Raw genomic sequence first — 23,818 nt, 5'->3', positions numbered from 1 at the left:
TCTTTGACGATATGCATACTAATGCTGAGTTGTTTACAAGGAATTTGTTTTCAGGGCAGAACAGATTTTTCCTCTATATCTCATGTGGAATGCAACTCATTACTCATGCGTACAGGATTGATGACCAAGCCTTTTTCTCCAAACACCGAGAGGCATATGTTTGAACACGTCATCCTCCATTCGTTACACACATATTGCAAATGGACACCGACTTCAATGACTCCAAGCGCGGCGCTCACAACTTAAGGCTTTTGTTCTCACATTTTTGTCAGTCAAAATTCTTGACCACCCACTCAGCCCAAATCTCACATGTCACAGCTTCATGAGGGAGCAATAGAGTCGTCCTGTGAACACGTATTCATTGGTGTGGGATCACATTTACACACACCAGGAGAGAATAAAGGCAGACATGAAAGTATTTACATCATCCAAGACCATCTGTTTCATTTGAATCTTTGAATTAAGAAACATGAATTTCATCCAGTTCAGGAGGTGGAAAACCACCTGATATATCAGCACAGTCATGAACGCTTTGGAAACTATAGTGTCAAATTATTTGTTATTTGCCAAAATAGGGACACAATAAAAAAGAAATGTAGTTATTCTTATTTTCTTTATTTAAAAAAAAAGTTAAATAACAAAAATTAAGTGCAATTACGCATTTGGAAAAAAAACATTTTGAGAAAAGAAAATTAGATTTTTTTTTCATGAAACATGATTTTAAAAAATGAAGAATGAAATATCTCGACACAATATGACAAAGCAGAAATAACAAAAGACAATTGTGTCTCGGCATATCAATTCAATTGCCATTTTTAACCACTAAATGAATGCACAAAAATCTAATTTAACAGCAAACAAGAATGGAAACATCCAAACGGTTTAAATGCAGAAACCGCAAAACACTATCCTCATGTGAGCCAGAAAAAAAAAATCATATGGAGAGCCACCTTGGGCCCCCGAGCCTCAGCCCTCAGCTTGCTCGGGTCGTGCCAGAATCAACTGAATGACTCTGAAGAAGCTTCTTATTAAAACATCAAAAACAATGTGAACTCAATGCCTCTTGCAAAAAAGCAGAGCTTCAACTCAGTCTTACTGATCAGCAACACACTGAGAACATTGCACAACAGAACTAGACCTTGCAACACTGTGCAATTTCTTGTCGATCCAAGGAGAGTTCCCCCCACAGAAGAAGAAAATATACGCTGTAGAAGCCAGGATAAGCATCTTATTGAGACTAAACAGTCGTCATTTGAAGACGAAACAGTCTTGAGTGCATGTTGTAAGGGCCCTCTGATGACAGATAGGGAAGCAGTGGCCTTTGTCTTGTTCCGTTTATCCACAGAAGGGCAACTTAGACAGAGGAGAGCAAGGCTTGGCTGTCTAGTTATCACCTCAGCGGCTGCTCTTGTGGTTCCTCACCAGTGGAATGAAAGCTATGCCTCATGACATTTCATCAATATAAGGAGGTAGGCTGAAGGGTTTAATACTTGATCCAGCTGGTTTATGTGGGCTCAAACTCACCCAGGCCTCCATTCAAATGCAATAAGCGTACCGCGCATAGAAGAACAGGCAGGACTGGATACAAGTTTTGTTTTGGTCTAAATTCCCAGCAAATTCTGCCGTGATACTTCAATCTCTTCCCAGGATCCCAAGGCTTGCACGGATTGCTGGCGTGATGATTTTGGACGGTAACAGTAAACACAGCCGTGAGACGGAACGCCACAACAGCAGGTGGAATTCTCGGTGGTTAATTCAATTATAAAGGATTTCCCCTGCACACGACAGCCAACAACTTCACAACGCACACTCTGTTGTGGCAGTTGAGCGATTGAAGTTGAAACAACAACAAAAAAGCGCCTTCACTCAATGCTTCACACAATAACAGTGTATTCATATTTTCTATTTTTGTTGTCATGGTTACTGGGAACGTGCTCGCAGCTCAAAGCCGTTTGATGATCAGTGAATGCATCCCTAAGATGTGGCAGCCAGAAAGAAGCCCAAACCCTTTACATACTCTCACCACTGCGAGGAGCCTTTCAGTTACAATTTGTTCACATTGATATTGTTTTAAAAGAGCAGGAGTCGCCTGACATTCCCAGACAGCATTCCAGCGTTTAAGAGCTCCATTCCTCGAGTTCTTCAGTTATGAGAATTATAAAAGCACCGCAAATAGATCCCATCAAAATTATTTCCAACTCACTTTTTAATACAAATACTTGCATTTTGTCACTTCAAATATAGCCAACCACCGAGCCGCACGGACACTCAGCTATTTGACATTGAGGCCATCACCGTCCTGCTCTTCATCTGATCCGCCCTTTTCAAAGTCACACACGACTCAACACATATTTATAAAGTACAACCTTGACTACGCCACAGTATGGTAACAGAAGAAGCATGGTGTGGACAAGTTGATAAGTGCTGCATTTACAATGTGTCCTCTTGGCGGCCAAGAGAAAGATTAACAAAACAAAATCCAACTGTAAATGAGTCCCCCCCTTGAAGTTGATGAGGTCTGTGACTCCCAAACACGTTCTTTTTTCAGCTCACTTTCTCAACCAACAGGACATCTCAGGTGAGAAGCCTTTATTTCAAACCTAGTGAGCTGCTCATGCCACATACTTGAATTAACCCGCAGATACTCTCAAATGTCAGTTTGTAGATCCGAACATTTGTCAACATTTGTTGACATTTTCGAAACAAGAGCTTCATAATGTGGGAAATATTCGTGGTGTAGAGACACAACATTTGCATTTGCTGGGGGAAGAACACGCTGCTGTCGTAAAATAGACACCACTAACTTGTCATTGGTGGTCCTTCCTTTTCTCCCTCAGGCTATTCATCCCACCTCACCTCATTCGACTTCCTCGCCGCTCAAACCCTCCCTCTCTGAACACCTATCTGTCAAAACAAAAGAACCTGACCAACTGTCTGGAGTGGAGATTGCAGGCAGCTCAATCAAATGGCTTTCTCCCTCTGGATTTAACGACCAGTAAAACCCCGGTTGCAGCAAATTCAAGTCGCTTTTTCAGTCCCAGTGGAAAAGCAGCCACAGCGCTCTGCAGGTAAGGCACTCGCTCACAGGACGCCTGTTTTATTCCCCAGCATTCTGTCCATAAATGCATCGTCTTCATCACAGTTACATGCTATAAAGGACGTTTTATCCTGCTTGTTCTGAACAAAGAACCTCGGCAACAGATGTATCATATATTTAAACAATTACTGTACAATGTGCCTTATTTTTGGATGCATCTTCATTTTTTTCCTCCAACATATTCATTTACACTCATTTTATCTGAAATTTATAAGATATCTTAGATAATTCTTTACTTCATTTAGACATATTTATTCATATAAATGAATTTTACATGCACTATATACAGGCGTTTATATTTACATTCATTTTATTTTGACAAATTATTATTACTTGAACAAATGTGTATGTATTTCACTTTTACTTTTTAATATTCATTTTATTTGTATGTCTTCTCTGTATTGTCCGAGACACATTTAGATTTATTTATATGCCTTATACCAGAATTATTTTGATATACTTTGCATGCGATTAATATAAACAACTTAAACACAACAAATGTATCTTTTCTAGATGACTGCACTGAAATGTAATTACCCCTAAAATCTTCTACTACTTTCTCTAGTGTTTTCAATGTATTCACCATACCTGAACTTGTGGCTAAAAAATGTGGTTTATATTCCACTGAGAAATGCATTTCATCAAATTAAACGTGGGAGATTCACACTGCACTCCACAAACAGATAGAGGGTAAGGATGAAGGCAGGGAAAAGAAGGGGGGGGGGAAACCACGTCGATCCCCTTATAGATAAGGAATCAATGGCAATTTGGTGCTCATCATGAGCAGCTGATCTGACTTGTTATTGAGTGTTCTAATAAGAAGCAACTGACTTCTAAGAATGGACCGACAGATGATGCAGAACCCTGTGAAGTCAGTGCAGGGTCAAGGCTAACTTTAGCTTCCACTTCAAGTCCATCACCCCGTCCTTTGTTTCCATTCTTATATTCATGTGACTTGGGATCACATTTTTAAACATACAAGAAAGAAGATATATTTTCCAATATTAACTCTTCCTGGAGCATATATTGAAGTTCTCAAGTGCTCCCTTCATCAAAGGGGAGTGTTGACCGATATTTTTTGATCTACATTCTTTCATTTTGTGCATGGAAATACATTGATATGACATGTGTACATGTGTATTATGTCTCCCTTTTAGAGCACAAACTTCATCAAGATGTGGAAAAAGACAAATGGAACCGGTCGCAACACGGCCAGACAAAGTACAGTACTTTGCTTTTTTCCATCTGCTTCAGCAGCGTACATACTTCTTCATAGTCTTGAATGCATGCCATTCCCTTATGTGGGTGATAAACACTCTTGCTATATAAAACTTTTTTGCACACAACATTGTCTTTATTTAGGCCGCTATATGCACCACACCAAGTGGGACACCATCTCCAACAAGAACACAAGTTCACCACTCTCCAGAGGCTCACATTGTTTCAAGTGAACCATGAATTAGCAGTACTGCACTATAATTTCCGAAAACACATAACGCTCTTGCAAAGTGTTCGTCTAATGTTGCTGGAAATTATGTTTTTGTACTTTGCTCCTCGCAGGTTATTCCCTTGTTCATCAGTACATCCAACATTTTAATGAAGTCTCAGGCAACAAGTCAGGTAAAATGAGACCTTTGCTTTGCCAATAGGGGTCACTTTCTATTCTGAAGCGTTACGCAAAGAGATGAAAGTGACGTTAAAAATATGCTGCTTGTGGCTTAATATGTTTCATTATCCAGCCATTATTACTTATTAAAGTAGTGATGATGGAATGCAAAACAATCAAGTTGCTTTTCTTTATATTATTTATATTTATATTCCATAGATGGAACCATATTGGGAAATTACCTGACTATTATCATTATGGTTGCTACAGTTAACATACATTTGCTACACAAATCGTTTACAAGGAAAAACCATCTATAGGTAATGAAAATACACGTCATTTTACGACATGCAGGCAGTCCTTGATCGCCCTCATGGAGAGGAGAGTTCTTACTGAAACACATCTAACCTGCTGGTAGAAAAATGCAAATATTAAACAAACCATTTTTTCAGCTGCAATCCGGAGGAGATCAAAAATTCCCGGGGTGTTGATCACGCAGTATCTAGTGAATATTCCAGAAGGGAAAAGCACTCCAGACTTCCAGTCTGCACCAGAACCTATGACAGTCCAAGAAGGTTTGTTTCCCCTCATAACTACAGCTTTCATCCAGAAAAGCAACCTTTGCTATGTTTGACTCCTCCAGGCAAAACCGTTATCTTCAAGGCAGTGGTCACTGGCAACCCAGAACCAGAAGTTTCATGGAAGAGAGTGAAAGGAAATATTTCAGACAAGACAAAATTCCAGACTAAATTTGACAAATCCACTGGCGAATATATATTAAAGGTTCGTTCCTTTTCCATGCATAAATCTATTCTTTTTTTTTTCCTTCATCATCTGTCTTGTCTTCCAGATTAACAGTGTGTCGGCAGGTGAGACAGATACGTACAAATGCTTTGCTGCAAATGAATTTGGGAAAGCCGTCTGCAACGCGGCGCTACATGTGACTCATGGTGTGTTGAGTAGATTAGAACGACAGTGAGAATATTTTTGTTCCTTTTGTGTCCAAAATATAAATACAAATGAATTCAAAAAAGATTCATCCTCAACAAAATCATGGTAAACAGAATGATTTTGCTTTCTTTCAGAGCTGGCAGTTGAATCAGATTTCAGAAAAGTGTTACGGAAGACGAAAGTGGAGTAAGTAAAGCTGTATAAATATGCAACAGCAGGCACTCACAGATGTGCAGTGAATCACAATGATAAGGGAATTCTCACGTGAACCGCAGCTATCACGAGGAGCACATTCCACTGCTGCAGTCCACCTGGTGTTGTTGAAACTTTACAGCTCCTAGTGCAAAAAACACCTTCAGTCCGCCCCTGATGTCAATCCCATCACACTGAGCAACACTTCATTCATTTACATGCAAAGCTTGGGAAGCAATAGGAATTAGATCCAAGAGTCTTCACCACCCTTTAATAGCTTTGACAACTGAAAAGAAAATATGATTTTCCAGACTCATAGTTGTCATTTAACCCGCAGTAAAACGGAGGACAACCAAGCAACGACGGACAGTGCAGAAAGCAATGAGAAATTCTGGGACGCGATGCTGAACGCCGACAAGGCGGATTATGAGAGAATCTGTCAAGAATTTGGGGTCAAGGATGTAAACACAGTTCTAAAAAACCTCGAAGAGAAGAGGACGAACAAGAGAGCTCAAAACCAGAGGAAGGTATTGCTATTGATGCACCAGCTTCTGGAATCCAATTTTTAATTCATTAATATACAGACCAGATATCACATATCGTTGGGTGTTTTTGTCTCGCGTTGCCTGATTTCTGCCTCTACATTATTTAAAAAATACATTTCAACAAGCTAATGCTTCATAATTCTGACGAAGCCTGGGTTTTATAAATAAGTTGGTAAGCATAGAATACATTTAGAAAATATGAAGCTGATATCATGAAAGATATTCAGCGCATTCATAAATAAAATCGCAGGTGGTTTGAACTATTTACAAGAAACCACCCCATTGCAACACATAAATCTAACTTTGTGTTTGACTCCTACGGACTCGCCAGGAAGGAATCGCCCCTTGTGACTTGAGGTCGACGGATGGAAGCTGCATTAAGAATGGAGAAAGTGCGGAGAGTTTAATTTTCAAAAAACTCCTTCAAAAGAACACGAAAATGAATCTCCAGAATATCGAGGACGTCAACCTGATCGATGTATTGAGCCAGATGGACACTGAAGAGCTCAACTTTCTTCATGCGCAGAATAACTGTAAGTGCTCGTCGTGATTAAAGATCTAATCCCTGCGAACAATTCACCAAAAATGCATGATGTAATTGAAGTAAAATAATCTTCCTCCTCTAACTTCACGCAGTTCCCAATGTGGACTTTGTCATCAAAATTCTAGAAATCACGGCTGAAGAAGGAGATGACGCCTTGTTTGAGTGTGTCCTGACTCGCCCGCTCAGCAGGATCTCATGGAGCAGCAAGGGCATCGATCTGGAGGACGGCGAGAAATACAGCATCACCGTGTCTGACCACAAGCTGATCCACAGGTTGCTCATTAAAGACTGCACCTTGCAGGATAAAGGCATCTACTCGGCTGTGGCTGGAAGCACATCCTGCAGCGCCTGGCTGATAGTTGAAGGTAAAAAGGAAAGCTTGCAATCCATCAGTGTCATGACACAGACACAAAATGTCATGTTTACTCTGTAAGCTGCGAGTGGTGACCCATCTGCCCGAAAGAAGACATGTAGATCTGCGATGGGAGCCGGAGGAATTGACCTGGAGGAGGTGGCCAAACAGCAGCTGCTGAAAAACCGAGAAGAAATGGAGACGATGATTGAGGGTCTTAAAGCTAAATTCGACCCAGCCATGGGACCTGATGGAGACAAGAGCAAACTTGATCTCATGATGGCCCTGCTGCTGTCTGAGACGGGAGCCATCGAGGGCGGAAACATCAAAATCCTCATCGACGGAACAGTTCAGACCATTGATGTTTCGGAGTTGGTGTCAAGCGGTGAGGAGAAGAGGCAGAAGCGAGTCACGTTCGGTCAAGATACTTCTGACGAGGTAACAGGTAAAGTCAATAGCAACAAGAATTTGTTCTTGGAATTATATTGTTTTGAAACCCGAGGAACTACATTTCATCAGGAAACATGTCTGATGCTTCTCACGTGTCTCATCCACACAGAACAAGGTGACATTTTGGAGGATGAAGATTTGAACCACAGCCAACTTTTTAAAACAAATCAAAGCACTGATCCAGGAGGACAGCAACTCCCTCCTGGGTCTCCCTCAAACTCATCGTTGACTGGTAAGATGGTTGATCCATCAGAGTGCTGTCCTGCCTCTTCACAACCCTCATCAAAGACAGGCTTCCCATACTGCACACAAGCCAACCGACCTCTTCCTTTTCAAAGGTGCAACCGAATGTGGAGACAGAGTGGCAGATGAAACTGGCGCTGTGACACAAACTAGGCGGAAAAGACAAACCCCACTCACTGAAGACTTAGTCATTGGTAAGTAAAAGTTTTGAGGATGGAGAAACCTATTTGTTTTCTTTAAAAAAAAAAAAAAAAAACACTTTTCTGACCCTTTATACGGTACACAATTATCAACAAAAGCGAGAAGCAGAGGAAGTAGGCATGACCTCTGTACTGCGAGTCATTACATCCTGCACTGTCTTGTTGTGTACTTGGTGGCAGTGTCAACTGAGCTGTACACTGCATAGGTACTTGTGTGCAATGAACAGCCAACAACAGTAAGTGTCCGAGACATCTCCTTCTGATGATGTTTTAATGGTTATTTTTATGTTATTATTAGTGTTGGGACTTTAACAAGTTATTTACGATTAATTACAACAAAAAATGTATTTAATTTAATTGAACAGTTGCTCTCCAGACAACAGGGAACCTTTGTCAGTGCAGAAGTCAGTGCAGAAGTTCCTGGTGATGCACAAGACACGTGGCAGCTAGGATGAGAACAACAACAACAAACATGGAGGAATCATCCCTGAACCAAAGCAAACAAAAGCATCCGTTTGCTTTGCTTCAGGGAGTTTTTTCACTGCACAATGTCCAGGGTTTCCACCACTCTGAATGGACTTGAAATTCTTATGAAATTGAAATTCTTATACAAATATTATCAAGACATGAAAAGAGCTCTAGTTTAAATAAAGTGATATAAAAACTTGAAAAACGTGGCTTCTTGTGGCAAATATTCTTATTCCATTAAACTGCGATTAATTGAGATGAATTAATCACAAATTCTCTAATTAATTAAATTATTTTATTATTAATTATCCATCCTTAAAATCCAATTATTAAATTATTTTATTTTTAATCGAATCCCTCCCCTAGTTTTTATTCTTAAATATCCTGTAAAATGTATGGTTTATAAGATGTTTTCATTACACACACTAAACATTTGTATCCACAAAAAAATTATTCTAGTAAACATCACACCATGCATTAACAGTAGAAGTATAGTTGATGCATCGTCGGCATGTACTCTATTGAGTGGATGTGTCCAGGCTGAAATAGAGAAGTGGACTAAAGTCATTTCTTTATTTCAGATCCAGGGGTTCAGTTTGTTTGTGGACTCTCCGATGTCAGCGCCATCATTGACCACAGTGCTGAGCTGACATGTAAACTCAGCAATGAAGACTGTGTCGGGGCATGGTTCAGAGACGGAAGGAAGGTCAGTGGTATTTACAGTCTTCTATGGAGATATTTCAGTCAGCTCTGTTCAACAGATACAACCAGACGACAACTTCACAATCACTCAAGAAGGCGCCATCCATAAATTAGTCATCAACAAATGTCAGGACGAGCACTCGGGCAAATACCGCTTCGAGGCAGACGGCCGTAAAACCGAGGCAATGGTCAATGTCAAAGGTGAGAAGTGCAGTCTAAAAAAGTCGTCCGGTTGTTATCAAACTGCCTTTGAATTGTGCCATCAGATCCTCCAAGAATCAACCCCGAGGAGCTGAGCGCCTTCACAGAACCTCTGGCAGTAAAAGTGGGCCATAACGCCATCTTCAAAGTGCATTTTGTTGGTCATGAACCGATAAAGATCCAGTGGTACAGAGAGGGGGAAGAGCTCCTGGATGACAGTAACACAAAGATTGAGAGATATTCCAGTCACAGCCGGCTGCTCCTGAGCAGGTGTCATCGGAAGGACAAGGGGGAGATCAAGATCAAGCTCAAGAATGACGACGGCTTCGTCGAGGCCCTTTCACGCCTCGTCGTGCTCGGTGAGCGAATGAAGCGCTCCCAGGACAATATTCGGATATGAAGCTTTAAGACAATATCAATATCCGGGTATGTATATGAAGATTGCTAACATGAAACTGTCAATATATCAATTTCCAGATAAACCCACGGCTCCAATGGGGCCCGTGGAAGTCATAGAGAGCTTGCCTTACTGTATTGAATTTAAATGGAGGCCCCCAAAGGATGACGGCGGCTCACCAGTGACTAACTACATCATCGAGCGGCAGCAGGTTGGACGCAACACTTGGAGGAAATTAGGAGAAATCCCTGGTCTCCCTGTATATTCTGACTCTGACGTGGATCATGGCAGAAAGTATTGCTACAGAATCAGAGCGGTGACTTCCGAGGGTGTCAGTGACGTGATGGAGACGGATGAGATCCAAGCTGGTAAACTAGGTAAGTTTGGTGGTCCAGTCAAAAGCCAAGAGAAACCTACCTTGACTCACAATGGACGTGGTCTTCAGGCAGGTGCGGCTGAAAATTAAATGTGAACCTACCTCATGTGAAGACTGTGGAACATGTTTCAAAACACAAAGACTCGACACGCAACTCAAAAGTCATTCAAACAATTTTCATCGAGAAGGGCTCACTCCAACACACACATACGAAACGGCAGAGGGCGATATAGACCAGCTTTAATAGTCAGTGAGCTGAATTGACACCTGAAACCTTCATGAATCTGATGAGATCTGTTTGATTTTGTTGAGTGAAACTATGATAAAGCTTTGCAGAGTCCAGAATATAAAATTTAAATGAGTCTTACTATGAGAAGTTCTGCCAGGAAGACGATGATGCGAAGGCTGCTTTTGTGTTCATCTTGCAGTGAAGGCAGTGCAGATCCAAGACGCACCTGTGAGCAAATACATTTAGTTTTATTCTACAAAAATGAGTGGAGGATCGAAATGGAAGTTTCGCGATAGAATCAATTCAGGGTCTAATTTTACAGACATTTTCTCATGCTCAAGAAATATGGAAATGTTATGGTCGGTTTAGGGATAAGGAACGAATGATTTGGTTTTCAGTACAGAGAGGTCGGTTGATTTGGATGTCTGTACATTCTAAACATTTCCACTTTTTCCAATAATGAATGTGTGAATAACAGCAATAATAATAATCATAAAAAGAAAAACCATATACAAACGAAGCACTGAAATAAAACCAACTGTGTCTATGGAGACAGAAAGGCCAATATATATATATATATATATATATATATATATATATATATATATATATATATATATATATATATATATCCAACAATGTTTTCATTGTCTACCCATCGTCTATGCCGCTGGGTGCTACTGAGTGAGCGTCTGTACGCTACTGCTCCCTGCTGTCCGATTGAGAACATTGCACTCGAAGTATATTTGACACCAATAACACAAACAAGATACAGGACCGGCAAAAAATCAACACCCCAGTTTGGCTGGGAATTGGTGGCTTAGTGGAGTTAAGCCTGGATTATTTTGCAATATTAAACAAATTATGTTCATGTTAAAATAGTCAAATAAACGGATTAATTCTGCAGTAAGTATATTGTAAGCCGTTTAATTTTCCTCAAACTCTGAACCTCTAGAAACTCTGTGTTTCATGCTGCAACACTGTGACATCACTGTGTCATGTGTCTCTCGTCGTTTTAGCCTTTCCAGGCCCTCCAGCCCCCCCAAAGGTGGTCAGCGCCTTTGACGACTGCATCAACCTCTCCTGGTCGGCCCCCAGCAACAGAGGAGGTTCACAAATCCTGGGCTATATTTTAGAGAAACGCAAGAAGGGAAGCAATCTGTGGACAGTCGTCAACACCGCGGATCAACTGATAAAAGGTGGGACAGTGGGAACCCAGTTCTTAGCATTCCAAAGAAGCCAACACTTTAAAGTCTTGCTATTTATTTACAGAGAAGAAATGTGCAGTGAAGGACGTTGTGGCGGGTCTGGAATATGAATTCAGAGTAACAGCTGTCAATCATTCTGGTGCGGGGGAATTTAGCAACCCTTGTGAGTTCGTCTTTGCCCGGGATCCCAAACGTAAGCCTCGGAATTTCTTTTTAAATCTGGTTTGGGTTCAGTTGAATAAAAAAAAACGTCTTCGCTGCAGAACCGCCTGGGAAAGTTATTGGTCTCAAAGTGGCAGAAACTTCTTACAGTCACATCAACTTAACCTGGACGAAGCCTGAGGACAAACCGGAAATACAGGACGAAGCTAAAGGATACTTTGTCGAGATTCGACCTGCGGATTGTCTGGATTGGAGCCGTTGCAACACCACGCCGATGATCATCACATCTTACAGCGTGAAAGGCCTCAAGGCCATGGAGATGTACTGGGTCCGTGTGATCGCCACCAACGACGGTGGAGATGGGGAACCAGCGGAGCTGCCCAACTACGTCCTCGCGATGCCCTCTCTTGGTCAGCATCATCATGAGCTTCTCACGTTCATTTCATTTCCATTCAATTATCTTTTCTCATGATTCTAGTGAGGCCCAAATTTACAAACAGGAAGATGAACAGCTTCACGGTGGTCCGTGCAGGGAACTCTGTCAGACTCACCATAAACTTTGAGGTGAGATTGACAACATTTCAGAAACCTCTGTGCAGGGAATTTAGACTGTGTTTAATGATCTTCACACAACGCTCTAGTGAAGTGTGTTCAACAGGTGTGGCACACATTGCTGCTTAACAACGTCCGGTTCTACTTCCTGTGGCTTTATGACACAACCAAAGACTTTTTACGCGAGCCTCACTGAGCATTCCTTTGTGAAACATAAGCCGATTTATGGTGTTTATGGCAATTTCAGGTCCACTTCTTTTTCATTTACATGCAGAATGCTTCCCCTTCGTCACAATAAAAACAACGGCGTGGCATGATAAAAATCATGTGGAAATCTGAATTTAAAAAGCATATTTTAAAAATGTAAAATGCGTTTCATTACGATTTCTGAAAAAAAACAAAAAAAACATCAAGCTAGCTTTTGCAGAAGCCTGTTGCTAAGGCTGTGAATGCACTGTATTCCAAGGCCTCACCCCTGCCAGAGATCCGATGGTTGAAGGACAACGTGCCAGTGACAAGGAGGGTCACCGTCAGCAACTCTGATGGCAGCTCACAACTTCTGATCCCGTCCTCAGAACGCTCCGATTCGGGCATCTACACCATTTTGTTGAAAAATCTGGCTGGCCAGGAGACATTCAGCACGGAAATCAGAGTGACCGGTAATAAATATCCACTCATTATTGAGCAGAAATAAATGTTTTAATGGCTTACACAGATGATCCAAAGCCTCCTGGACTGGTGCAGCTGGAGGAAAACGTTCCAGGAACAGTGACAGTCACCTGGGAACCATCTCCAGATGAAAAACGTGACGACCGACTGCACTACACCATCTCCGCACTCGACTCCACCAAGCGCACCTGGTCGACAGTAGCAGACAGACTCTTCAATAACAAGTTCACAGTGTGCAACATCATGCCTGGGAGAGAGTACAACTTCAGAGTCTACGCCAAGAATGACATGGGAGTATCTGCACCTTCTGAGTCACCCACCTGGGAAACAGAAAAGAAGAAAGGTAGGTGGTGTTTTTTATTCCGAGGTTGTACTCGTGCCGCCATGGGAATGCTCCGTTTTATTTTCTAGAAAAGCTTTTGGTGACCCTTCCAGCCATCAAGGATTGCGATTTAAAATGTCCTCCAACCTTCGTGGTGCCGTTGAAGCTGCACGCTGCACCTAAAGGCTACGAGTGCTACATGAGCTGTGCAGTCAGAGGAAACCCCAAACCCCGCATCACCTGGTACAGAAATCACATCAGTTTAAACACGAACGCCAACTACTACATATCAGAAACGTGCGGCGTCTGCTCCATGCTGATCCTGCGCGTCGGCCCAAAAGACACCGGCGAGTACATCATCACGGCAGAAAACGCTCTGGGAAGAGCTGAGTGCTCAACCACTCTCAGTGTCAGAGGTAAACAACACATAACTGCGATGAAAAGAGACAGAAAAATATCCTTCACTCTTTGTTTTCTTCCATTTAGAATGAAGAAAGAACTCTTACAGGAGCATCTTCAATTTAGGTTTCACGACTAACCTCTTTGAAGTGTACGCTTGTGGTGCTCAGCACTAACTCACAAAAACATTACAAATATTTATTGATTTGGCTGCCAATAACCCTGCAATAAAATTATTGCTCAAGTCCAATAGACACGTGAACAAGGAAGCATGTTTCATTGATTTAGGGAACGGACGTCCTGTACGGTCAGACATACAATTCAACCACGAGGGCAAATGAAAAGGCTGCAATTTCTCTCACAGATCAACAAAGAAAGAGAAAGTGATTTTCACCAAGGACTATAAGAACAGAAGGGTCAATCTCAGGGTTTGACCCTGATAGATCAGGTGACCGCAATGTTTACTTAGTTTTTTTAACAGGAGGTTTTAGGTAAACCTTTGAAGCAGAAACTCAGCACCTTCTTCGGCACCTTCTTCTGCCGCTTATCTGGGGTCGGGGAGGCAGCATTCGGAGCAAGGAAGCCCAAACTTCCCTATCTGCACAAACCTCCTCCAGCTCTTCCCGGGGGATCCCGAGGCGTTCCCAGGCCAGACCGGAGACATCATCTCTCCAGTGAGTCCTGGGTCTTCCCCGGGGTCTCCCCCCTGTAGGACATGCCCGGAACACCTCCCCAGGGAGGCGTCCAGGGGGCATCCGGATCAGATGCCCGAGCCACCTCAGCTGGTTCCTCTCCATGTGGAGGAGCAGCGGCTCCACCCCGAGCTCCTCCCGGATGACCCAACTCCTCACCCTATCTCTAAGGGTGCGCCCAGCCACCCCGCGGAGGAAAGTCATCTCAGCCGCTTGGATCCGCGATCTCATCCTTTCGGTCATGACGCAAAGCTGGTGACCATAGGTGAGGGTGGGAACGTAGATCGATCGGTAAATCCAGAGCTCCGTCTTGTGACTCAGCTCCCTCTTCCCCACGACGGTCCGATACAGCGACCGCATCACTGCTGCCGCTGCACCAACCCGTCTATCAATCTCACGCTCCCCTTTTCCCTCACTCGAGAACAAGACCCCGAGATACTTAAACTCCACCACTTGGGGCAAGAACTCTGCACCGACCCGGAGAGAGCAAACCACCTTATTCCGGTCAGGACCATGGCCTTGGACTATTTTCATATTTATTTTATTGGCAGGACTTCCTGTATATGTACATTTATATTTGTTTGTTTTTTCTTTCGCTCTTCCATCTCGTCCTATGGCCACATTTAACGATATGATGGGCAATATTCAGCCCCAGAGCCACTGTGCTTTAGTACTTTATTTAAATACGTATTTAAGTCAAATATTACTTCTTCTTCGAAAACTTCAATTAACATTTACAGGTGTGGCACTTCCGCCGTGATTACTAAAATAATTCACCCACGAACACAATTATATATGTTATATACAACAAAAAACAAAGCGACAAGAGAAAAAAAAGTAAAGAGTGATAGTACAAAAATACCTCATCGGCGGGGAGTCATAGTTCAGAAGCTTGTATGTTCGCATTTGCATGGAGTGACGTAGCATCCGGAACGAGTATCACGTCGGTCCGTACAATAAATAACGCCCCATGAAACAAAACCAATTATGGGTTCCTTGACAAAAGGAACGTGCTGACACATATTTTTAATCCTTTAAAAACATTGTTTATTGACCTATATTGACTTTAATCATTGACTTTACACATGAACCAATTAATTGAATAATTAATAAATTATTTATAAATATTTAAACTAACTTAAAAGGCTTTCAAACAAAGCATAAAATAAAAAAAGTTTAGTGGTTCGTTAATGGTAAATCAAATGATTTGCAACGGTCAGCTGTGATCACTTTAATGGAGCGTTGTATCCCGCCCCATCCCTCCTCCCCCCGCTGCTGCCTGAGTGGTCAGACGCGCTCCTCGGATCCACGCCCCCCTCCTCTCATCCTCACATCTCGAGACCTCTCCGTGCATTCATTGATTCACAAGCGCTTACATTAAAACGAACCCGGAGCCTCGTCGCCTGTCCGAGCCGCGGGCTGCTCGCACCCCTGCACCCAGAACGTCGTGTTCCCTCGGGTCCAACATGACCGCCAAGCACCGGAAAGGAAAAGGGAGCCCGAAGAATGAGGACAACTTTCTCAAGCCTGAAGTTGTGGAGTCGGACGCTCGTCCCGGCGGCAGCACACACGGTCACACGGTTTCTCTCGGTTTGATCCTGGTGGTGGCGATCGGCGGTTTGGTGGGACTTTGGATTTGTTTCCAGCAGCACCAAACTTTAACAGAACTGACGGACAGCCTGGAGGCCCTGCAGCTCAAGGTGGTCCAGCTCCAGTCCTCACACGCAGAGCTGAGACAGTCCAGTGACAAGGTGCGTCTCAACCACCAGGTCTGTGTTTGTCAGATCCCACCCCCGGCAGTGGAGTGAATCCCTGGATGTCTGACAAGATCACGGCTGCTTGTCATCTACACAAGCCCTGACCCACAACTGCAACTTAAAGAACACAGTCATGTCTGTGTGCGACACGAGCTGTCAATAACACTCTGTCGAGAGACTGAGGCATGGGCTGTTAATAATAGACAGAGAGTGATGTGTCAAAGATGCTAATTTTAGACGTGGTTACAGTACACCAGTCCATGCTGCTGCAGAGATGTACTCGGTTTAAAGGTGCAGCGTGTCAAATCCAAATGAATCCGGAGCTAAAGACTCAAAAAGTGTATTTATTAAAACCTGCAGCGTAAACAGGATGTAAACATAGCTTGAAATTGTTGCAGTGCGTGATGGGACGGGCAGATTTTTGATGTTTTTTAAACGTCAGTTTATAAAAAGGCTCCTTTTAAAAGTGCTTAGTGAACACAATTTCAATACATTTTAACTTTTCATTCCGGTGGTGTTTTGGTTGTCATGGCAACAAAATGGAGGTGAGGGAAATGAAAGAGCAGGATAGTTGTGAAAGAATGATGCAAAGCTGTGGAGCACGCATTTTAATATCACTTTGCTGGAAATCACTTGTGGAAAACCTGAGAAACAAACCTTTGGTTATGGAAATGGTCAGATGCTGTACGACTTGGAAAGTCCAAATCAAAACCTCTTTTTGCATTTCAGTGACTCCTCCTTTGGAAATAGTTTGACACGGCACGGCAGTTCCGACCAACATGCACAGGCACAAGTCTGTCAGTCCGGTCTTGCTGCCTCAAGTCTTCCATTAAACGTTCTTCCAACACAAGTCATGGGCACATGGCTATAAAAGCACAGCAGAATCGTGTCCATTTGCACGTGTTGTAGCTGCTAAAATCATTCCAAACAGACTTGTTTGTATAGTTGAACAAGACAGTGCATCTGATGCTGAAAAGTGTTTGAAACTTCAATATCTGACTGAGCACCTGGAATCTCAAGGCCTGACTTGTGTTGCAGCTCCACGCCTCCCAGAGCCTTGAGACCCGTCTGACTGCTCTGGAAGACTCTTGTGCACTGGCCCAGAAGCAAGTCAACATGGCACTGGCGACATCAGAGCCATCCAAAGTGTCTGATCTTTCCACCCAGGTGCTTTCGCTGCACACTGAGATGACGGCTCGGCTGGCAGAGCTAGAGAAAACCGCGCTGACTCCAGATGAGCTGAAGGAGAAGAGTGAGGAGATGGAGCAGGTTCGGGCCCAGGTGGAGGGTCTGACGGCTCTCAGCACGGAGCTGTCTCAGCATGTGGAAGCCCTCAGGGTTAGCCAGGCGGAGGCAGAGGCGAAGCTGGAAGGAGGCGTCGGTCAGGTCGCTGTGCTGAGCGCCACAGTGGAGGGACAGACTGCTGAGGCGCTCAGAGTCAAGGAGCAGCTGGACTCTTTTCAGGCTCAGTTGGAGGCCAACGCTCTGGAAGTGGCTGGTGTCAGGTCAGTAGTGTGGCGGTGAGAAATACCCACGAGTCTTTGTTTCACTGCTTTTTACCCCGTCTCACCACTGATGGAGCCACTGTATTTTTGTTCACTCAATAAGGTCAAGTCTGCTCAACTGGGGGTGAAAATGTTAAATTAGTGCCACTGGAAATAAGAAACTGAACAGTTTTTTTGCATTAAATTTTAAAAAAGGGGGAAGATGTATAAGATTTGTTCTTCTCTGTGCCTCTTTTCAATCCCTGAAACCGCAACGAAATCCTCATCCTAATGTATTTATTTTTCAATACAAGAATGAGAAACAAGGACAAAAACAAGTAACTGAATATTTAAATCTGTGATCATAATTTTTTAAAAATAGTTGATTTGTATTTTTGACCACAGATAACAAAGAAAAGCTCAGAAGTAATGGTTATTTTTTCCTATTTTCTCAGTTTTAAAATGAGGTGCACTAATCTGCTGAGTCGGCACATGGAGATGTCAGAAGATAGTGTCTGAAGTACTGTAAACTTGTGTCATTTTCGCCACAAAATCTCCTCAAATTTCTTAACGAAAATGCGTCCACTCATGTGCAGATAATTCTCCAGATGACAAACCCTCTTATATCTCCATGCTTTGCTACAACACTCAAAAACAAGCATGCAAAAGCTGCCTCCTTTTCCCTTCTAGTCTTTTGTGACTCCAAGTAGAAATTCCCTGAGTGTGTCAGGAAACAAGTGTCACTTTGTGTGTCACACTACCACCAGCATCAGTTGAACCTAATCCTGCTCACATACAGGCATAGATGAGACACACAGTTTCTATCGCTCACAGACAGGAGCTAGAGTCGATATGTCTTTTTTTTTCCCCAAAGACATTGCATTCCATTTCCTCCTCTGTATGACTTTCAGAGCCGCACTGGAGGAAGATCATTCCCAGCAGCGCCGGCAGGCAGACTCAGAGGAACAGATTGTGGCAGTTCGTGAGAATCTGCTGCAGCAGAAGTCTGAAGTTCAAAAGTTCCACGTGGAAGTCTGGGCAGAGCTGGAGCACATCCAGAGGCAGATTCTGCAGGTAGCCAGACGTTACGTCCGTGAGCGTTCGTTCATTCATAGACGCGTGTGAAAGCTTCATCTGCATAAGTTGCTGTCCACAGCAACGTCCCATTTTGTCTCAGTCACAAGAACACGGCGGCCTTGACAAGCTCTAATTGACTTTTCTCTCTTTCCTGTGACTATTTCTGTCCGACGTGTCCACCGGGAACAGCAGTGAACTTTTATCTCATAAACTGAGGAGCTAATTGGCTCGCACTGAGGAGTTTGTTGGATGAGATGTCAGCTCTGACTCTTGATTCTTGACTTGTTGTAGCTGCTGGCTAAACCTCGAGCTGTGCCTGAAGCTGTGAAGGAACCTGAGGAGGCTGAAGAGGAGGCGGTGGAAACGGTGACAGAAGAAGCTGAAGTTTCAGCAGCTGCAGGAAATGACAAGGAGGAAGATGCTCTGGTCGAAGCCGAGGAGGAGGAAGCTGAGGGGGAGATGGAAGAGGAATCGGAAGTCGAACCTGAGAAAGAGGAAGTGCCGCAGGAGGAGGTGGAGGAGGTGGAAGTAGGAAGAGCAGAAGAGCAGGAAACAGGAGGAGCAGACTCTGAAGAGGAGCGGGCAGATAATGGAAGAGAGGATGAGGAAGAAACACTGGAGGTGTCAGTACCTGAAGAAGAGAATGTCACGGTCCAGGATGCAGCAGCTCGAGAGGAGAGTCAGGGTGATGAGGACTCTGAGCCACTGGAATGGAATGATGATGATGATGATGATGAGGAGGAGCATTGACAGCAGGGGAAATGGAAACACAAAAGGTTTTATTTTTCTTCACCGTTAACATTGATAATTATAAAATGCATACAAATATTTTCCAATTATTATGAGTGGCATTTCCTTTCTACTGTTGATGTCAAAAATGCCGCAGAAAATGCAGTTTTTCTTAAGCGTTTGACAGTGACAGTTAAAAGTTTCTGATGTGGTAGAGAAGTTCTTCTGCTCATAACCTGTGCTTATTCCTGTCTCTGCTGTCTGTGGTTTGGCACTTTTCTGAACTGATGTACTCCCTTATGCTTCGCAGGTTCGTCTTCACCCAGAAGAGAAGAGGATCTTCAGGAGACTAAGTCATGCAATACCACACACGGAGCTGTTGACAATCTGTGAATGTTTTGTACAGAATAAACGGCGACTCACAAGTCAGGGATTTAATGATACGCAGGGTTTACGTGCCAACCCGAGCAGCCTTAATGACTTCAAGTCTTTTTAAGAAATCTTTCCTGCTGTTTATTACTGCTAGTGTTTGTTTTGGGTTTATTTTTGTTTGTTTTTTTCTATAGGAAAATATGTGCAAGAGCCTCAGCACAATCTTCAATAAAGAACTGAAATGTTGCTGAATGTTGGCTGTCGCTGAAAATATTGTTGGCTGTTTTGGCAATGAGAAGAAAAAAGATACTGTTTTTACATCGGCTTTATTCAAACATGCTGGAAAACATTCCCCAGCTTTATATTATAAAGCTTAACTTTAATACATTTTGACACATAAAAAATCATCAAAGTCCTAATATGCCATTTGACATTTTTGCTTGAATTTTCAAATGAGTTGTTTTCAATTTATTATTATTTTTTCATTTAATTAAACGTCATTTTTTTAAGCAGGCTTGCCAAGTCATTTTGGCGACCTCTAGTGGACGTGCTCCGTTTTTCAGCGATAATCAGGCTCGTTCTGGTCACAAAACGGAACACGGACCACGCTTCAAGCTTCATCGTCAAACCCTCAATCAATTAAAATCATTTTACATTATTTCATAGCCAATTGTTGTTTGTAAGGCTTTTGCCTGGATGCGTTCTGTCAAAGTGAATAATTATTATTATTGTTATTATTATTATTATTATTGCACATAACAAACATAAAGCACTGAACATTTTGTGGAAAGGATATTAAGGTTAAAGGTGAATTTTGCCCTTTCCAAAGTGCAAAAAGGAACAAAACAAAATGACACTGATAATAATAAAATAAATGAATAAAAATTAACAATAGTCATATAAGTAACTATTAAATAAATAAACCACAAACAGCAAAGTCTGTTCACAAATTCATCAGTCACGTCATCTGAAAGCATACATAAATATAAAAGTATACATTCAAAATCAAACAATAAACGTTGGAAACGTTTTAGCAATGGCTTTCAGGAGCCTTGTAACTTTAAAAGGACCACGCTGCAGTGACAGGATGTCTGAATTGATGGTGTGAGCATCTTTCCCTGGAGCCGTCTCCTCTCACCGCACTCTCTTTCCATCACTCCCCCTGGCTCACTCTCACCCGGCCTCTCCCATTCATCTCCACTGCAGTGCCTCTCTTCCCCCTTGTGAAGAAAATGCACGCCTTCTTACCAAGGTAAGTTATTATATCACTTTTATCATGGACTTAGTCAAACGGATGCAAACAAATATATGCAGAATTTCTGAATGAGCTTTCAAACTTTCAACTGGTTTGTCATGACTGCAATGAAGTTTATCTGCAACCACTGTATTCAACCAACCGACTACACCGTCATCGTGCATTATTGACACTGCAATTACATGTAATAATCTGTTGGCAGACAATTGCTGTCAGTCAAAGAGCCTTGGTGTTGTCATTATTATGATTATTATTTGATAGTGATCACTCGCAGGCTGCTAACCGTGTCACTGATTCCAGCTCACGATTGTGGCTGAGTCCAGAGATCAGTTGCAGTGAAAGGGAAGCAGAGGAGAAGCGATACACACACAGCGCTTACTCAGCCCTTTCTCTCAGCCGCTGCTGCTACATTCAGCTGTACTGGTCGCTCGCCATGTAGCACATCGTTACATCCATGAGACGGATATTTGATGAGACAGACCTCCGCCATCATCAGATACATTTGAAAGCGATTGGTATCGTTGACAGTCGAGTTCAAACAAGTGCCACTGGACAATAGGTGGGAGTAGCGTTTGAGAGTTTGCTCGCACAACCCACATGGTAAAAGCGAAGAAGGAAGTGTTCCACCTCTAGGTGTCGAATCCTTCAAAGAGTCATGGATCCAGCTGGTCATCCAGAAAACCACCCAAATGTCAGCATCCGCTCTTGTTTTTCCAAAACCATTTTGGGGTTGGGGTTATTTTTGTGAAAAGACAGACAGCTTTATATACAGTATATATATATATATATATATATATATATATATATATATATATATATATATACTTTGGACTGTTTCTTCTCAAAAGTCATTTTACAAAATGAACAGGACATGAAAACCTTTCAGCTGCACTGCAGTTTCCAGCTCGTTCCTGAAACTTTCAATTTCAGATCAAATTAAATTTAAACTAAATTTTGCAGAGTTGACCCCACTTGCACATGATCGTTGAGTCCTACAAGGTTAATTTAGCAGGATACATTCCAAATGTGGGCAGGAATTTGAACAACCTACAGGTTAGCGTGTTATAACCTTTTTTTTTTTTTTTGTAAAATCTAAAAGCAGGGATGAGACTGAATGTTACACTTGAGGTCTGAAGGTAAGTGACCAGCAGGACATTGTCTCATGGCTGTGTTCTACTTCTGACGTTATCATCAAAGTAACCTTCATTCATGTTAAACATCTGTCTTGGATTCTGCTGTTTTGGCTCAGACCGTATCTGATGCCAGTCAGGGACGAGGAAGCGGAGTCTCAGAGGAAAGCCAAATCTCGACAGGCCCGTCAAACCCGCAGGTCAACTCAGGTGAGCGGGACAACAACGATGACGCGACCGTCATCCAGTCAAAGATGTGAAATTTCCATGACATGCAGGGTGTCACTTTGACGGACCTGAAGAGGGCTCAGAAGATCAACAGTCTGTCTCCTGAAGAAGGAGGGACGGATGACGGGGCCAGTCAAGACCTCAGCTCCTGCACCGGAAAGGTTTCGCCGGATGACAGGAGAGTCACGTTTGGCCTGACAGAGAGCTGCGAGTCCTCGGATGACATATCAAGATGGAAGGAGACAGATGAAGTCGGTTCTACAGATCCTTTCTTCACTTATTAAACAGCATTTATCTGACTTGTCTCATACAATGCAGCAAGGAAACATCAAGTCAAGGGTGTCAGGACTCGACTCATCCAACAACAACTCTTTCAGAGGTCAGCCACACATACACAGTAATAACACTGTAGCAACTTATAACTAATAAAAACGCGCTTTCAGATGGAGCTAAATGGTGGACGGATAAAAGCCGGAGCTCTATCGACCAAGCAGCAGATGTGGTGACGTTTGACACAAGTCGTGAACACAGGCAGGTCTGTGGAAAACCCAGTCAATGTATGTCGCAGTTGCAGTAGCCCATGTCCGCCACTAGATGGTGCGACGTGACTTCTAAGGCGTGGGGACAACCGAGTCAAAGCATCCAGGCTGTTATTAGGACCCATAAGTCTTGATATGAGTCAGATGAGACAGTTCAGTCCAAGTCAGTGGTGCTGGAGGGCACAAATGCTTCAAAAGCAACACGCTCTCTGATGCAACAATTCCCAAAGAAGCGCAACCCTCTGTCTTGATGCGAGGCCTGTGTAAAAACACATTTAAATGAGGCTGCCGACTACCTGAAGGAGAGTCAGTGTGGAGACAGATCACCCCCCCGCACGCCCTTCTCCTCCATCCAAGCCGCTTCTTTGCCTCATCGCATCAGTTGGCCGAGGTGTCTCTGCATTCCATACCATATTGGGCCAAAGTGAGATGCTCTGTTTCGTCTCAACCTTGGATCGAGAGGGATCGTCTTCCCCGCTCCTCTAATATTATGCGCCCCCCACACACCCTCCTCACCTGCATGTGTAAGCTGATACTCGAGGCGACTGACTTAAGCCGTGAAGATCCCAGCTACGTGGGGCTCAAAAGAAGAAAGAGAAGTAAACACAGCGGCAGATGTCCTCGGCGTGAACGGAGGCCGACTTCCTCTGAGCGCTCAGATCACAGGATCAAGCCTCTTCTCAAGGTGGA

At 43.0% G+C, this 23,818-nt stretch overlaps 2 protein-coding genes across 2 annotated transcripts; both read left to right on the top strand.

Annotated features, from left to right (window-relative positions):
- Positions 1–4,272: 4,272 nt before the first annotated feature.
- Positions 4,273–13,957, top strand: LOC128749759 (immunoglobulin-like and fibronectin type III domain-containing protein 1). Its single transcript, XM_053849669.1, has 24 exons — positions 4,273–4,318; positions 4,658–4,717; positions 5,156–5,278; positions 5,347–5,486; positions 5,554–5,653; positions 5,789–5,840; positions 6,184–6,373; positions 6,822–6,924; positions 7,028–7,300; positions 7,370–7,732; positions 7,847–7,969; positions 8,076–8,174; positions 9,230–9,354; positions 9,410–9,551; positions 9,617–9,910; positions 10,029–10,325; positions 11,573–11,752; positions 11,826–11,954; positions 12,025–12,333; positions 12,402–12,487; positions 12,942–13,134; positions 13,191–13,487; positions 13,556–13,882; positions 13,953–13,957. Exons 1-24 carry the CDS (start codon positions 4,273–4,275, stop codon positions 13,955–13,957), a joined length of 4,056 nt encoding a protein of 1,351 aa, XP_053705644.1.
- Positions 13,958–15,862: 1,905 nt separating this feature from the next.
- Positions 15,863–20,217, top strand: zgc:66479 (uncharacterized protein LOC327541 homolog). The gene is made up of 5 exons (XM_053849964.1): positions 15,863–16,308; positions 17,353–17,819; positions 18,710–18,872; positions 19,167–19,651; positions 19,915–20,217. Exons 1-4 carry the CDS (start codon positions 16,024–16,026, stop codon positions 19,623–19,625), a joined length of 1,374 nt encoding a protein of 457 aa, XP_053705939.1. The 5' UTR covers positions 15,863–16,023; the 3' UTR covers positions 19,626–19,651; positions 19,915–20,217.
- The last annotated feature ends 3,601 nt before the right edge of the window (positions 20,218–23,818 follow it).

This window comes from Synchiropus splendidus, chromosome 18, assembly GCF_027744825.2.
Source record: "Synchiropus splendidus isolate RoL2022-P1 chromosome 18, RoL_Sspl_1.0, whole genome shotgun sequence".
Lineage (NCBI taxonomy): Eukaryota > Metazoa > Chordata > Actinopteri > Syngnathiformes > Callionymidae > Synchiropus > Synchiropus splendidus.
This window is presented reverse-complemented; position numbering and strand designations above follow the sequence as displayed.

Bases quoted from the DNA above. Each gene is read 5' to 3' on its own strand.
- zgc:66479 (XM_053849964.1), top strand. From the start codon at position 16,024: ATGACCGCCAAGCACCGGAAAGGAAAAGGGAGCCCGAAGAATGAGGAC. The intron at 16,309-17,352 runs GTGCGTCTCAAC...CTTGTGTTGCAG, and splicing joins TGAGACAGTCCAGTGACAAG to CTCCACGCCTCCCAGAGCCT. The intron at 18,873-19,166 runs GTAGCCAGACGT...GACTTGTTGTAG, and splicing joins TCCAGAGGCAGATTCTGCAG to CTGCTGGCTAAACCTCGAGC.
- LOC128749759 (XM_053849669.1), top strand. From the start codon at position 4,273: ATGTGGAAAAAGACAAATGGAACCGGTCGCAACACGGCCAGACAAA. The intron at 7,733-7,846 runs GTAAAGTCAATA...TCATCCACACAG, and splicing joins TACTTCTGACGAGGTAACAG to AACAAGGTGACATTTTGGAG. The intron at 8,175-9,229 runs GTAAGTAAAAGT...TCTTTATTTCAG, and splicing joins CACTGAAGACTTAGTCATTG to ATCCAGGGGTTCAGTTTGTT.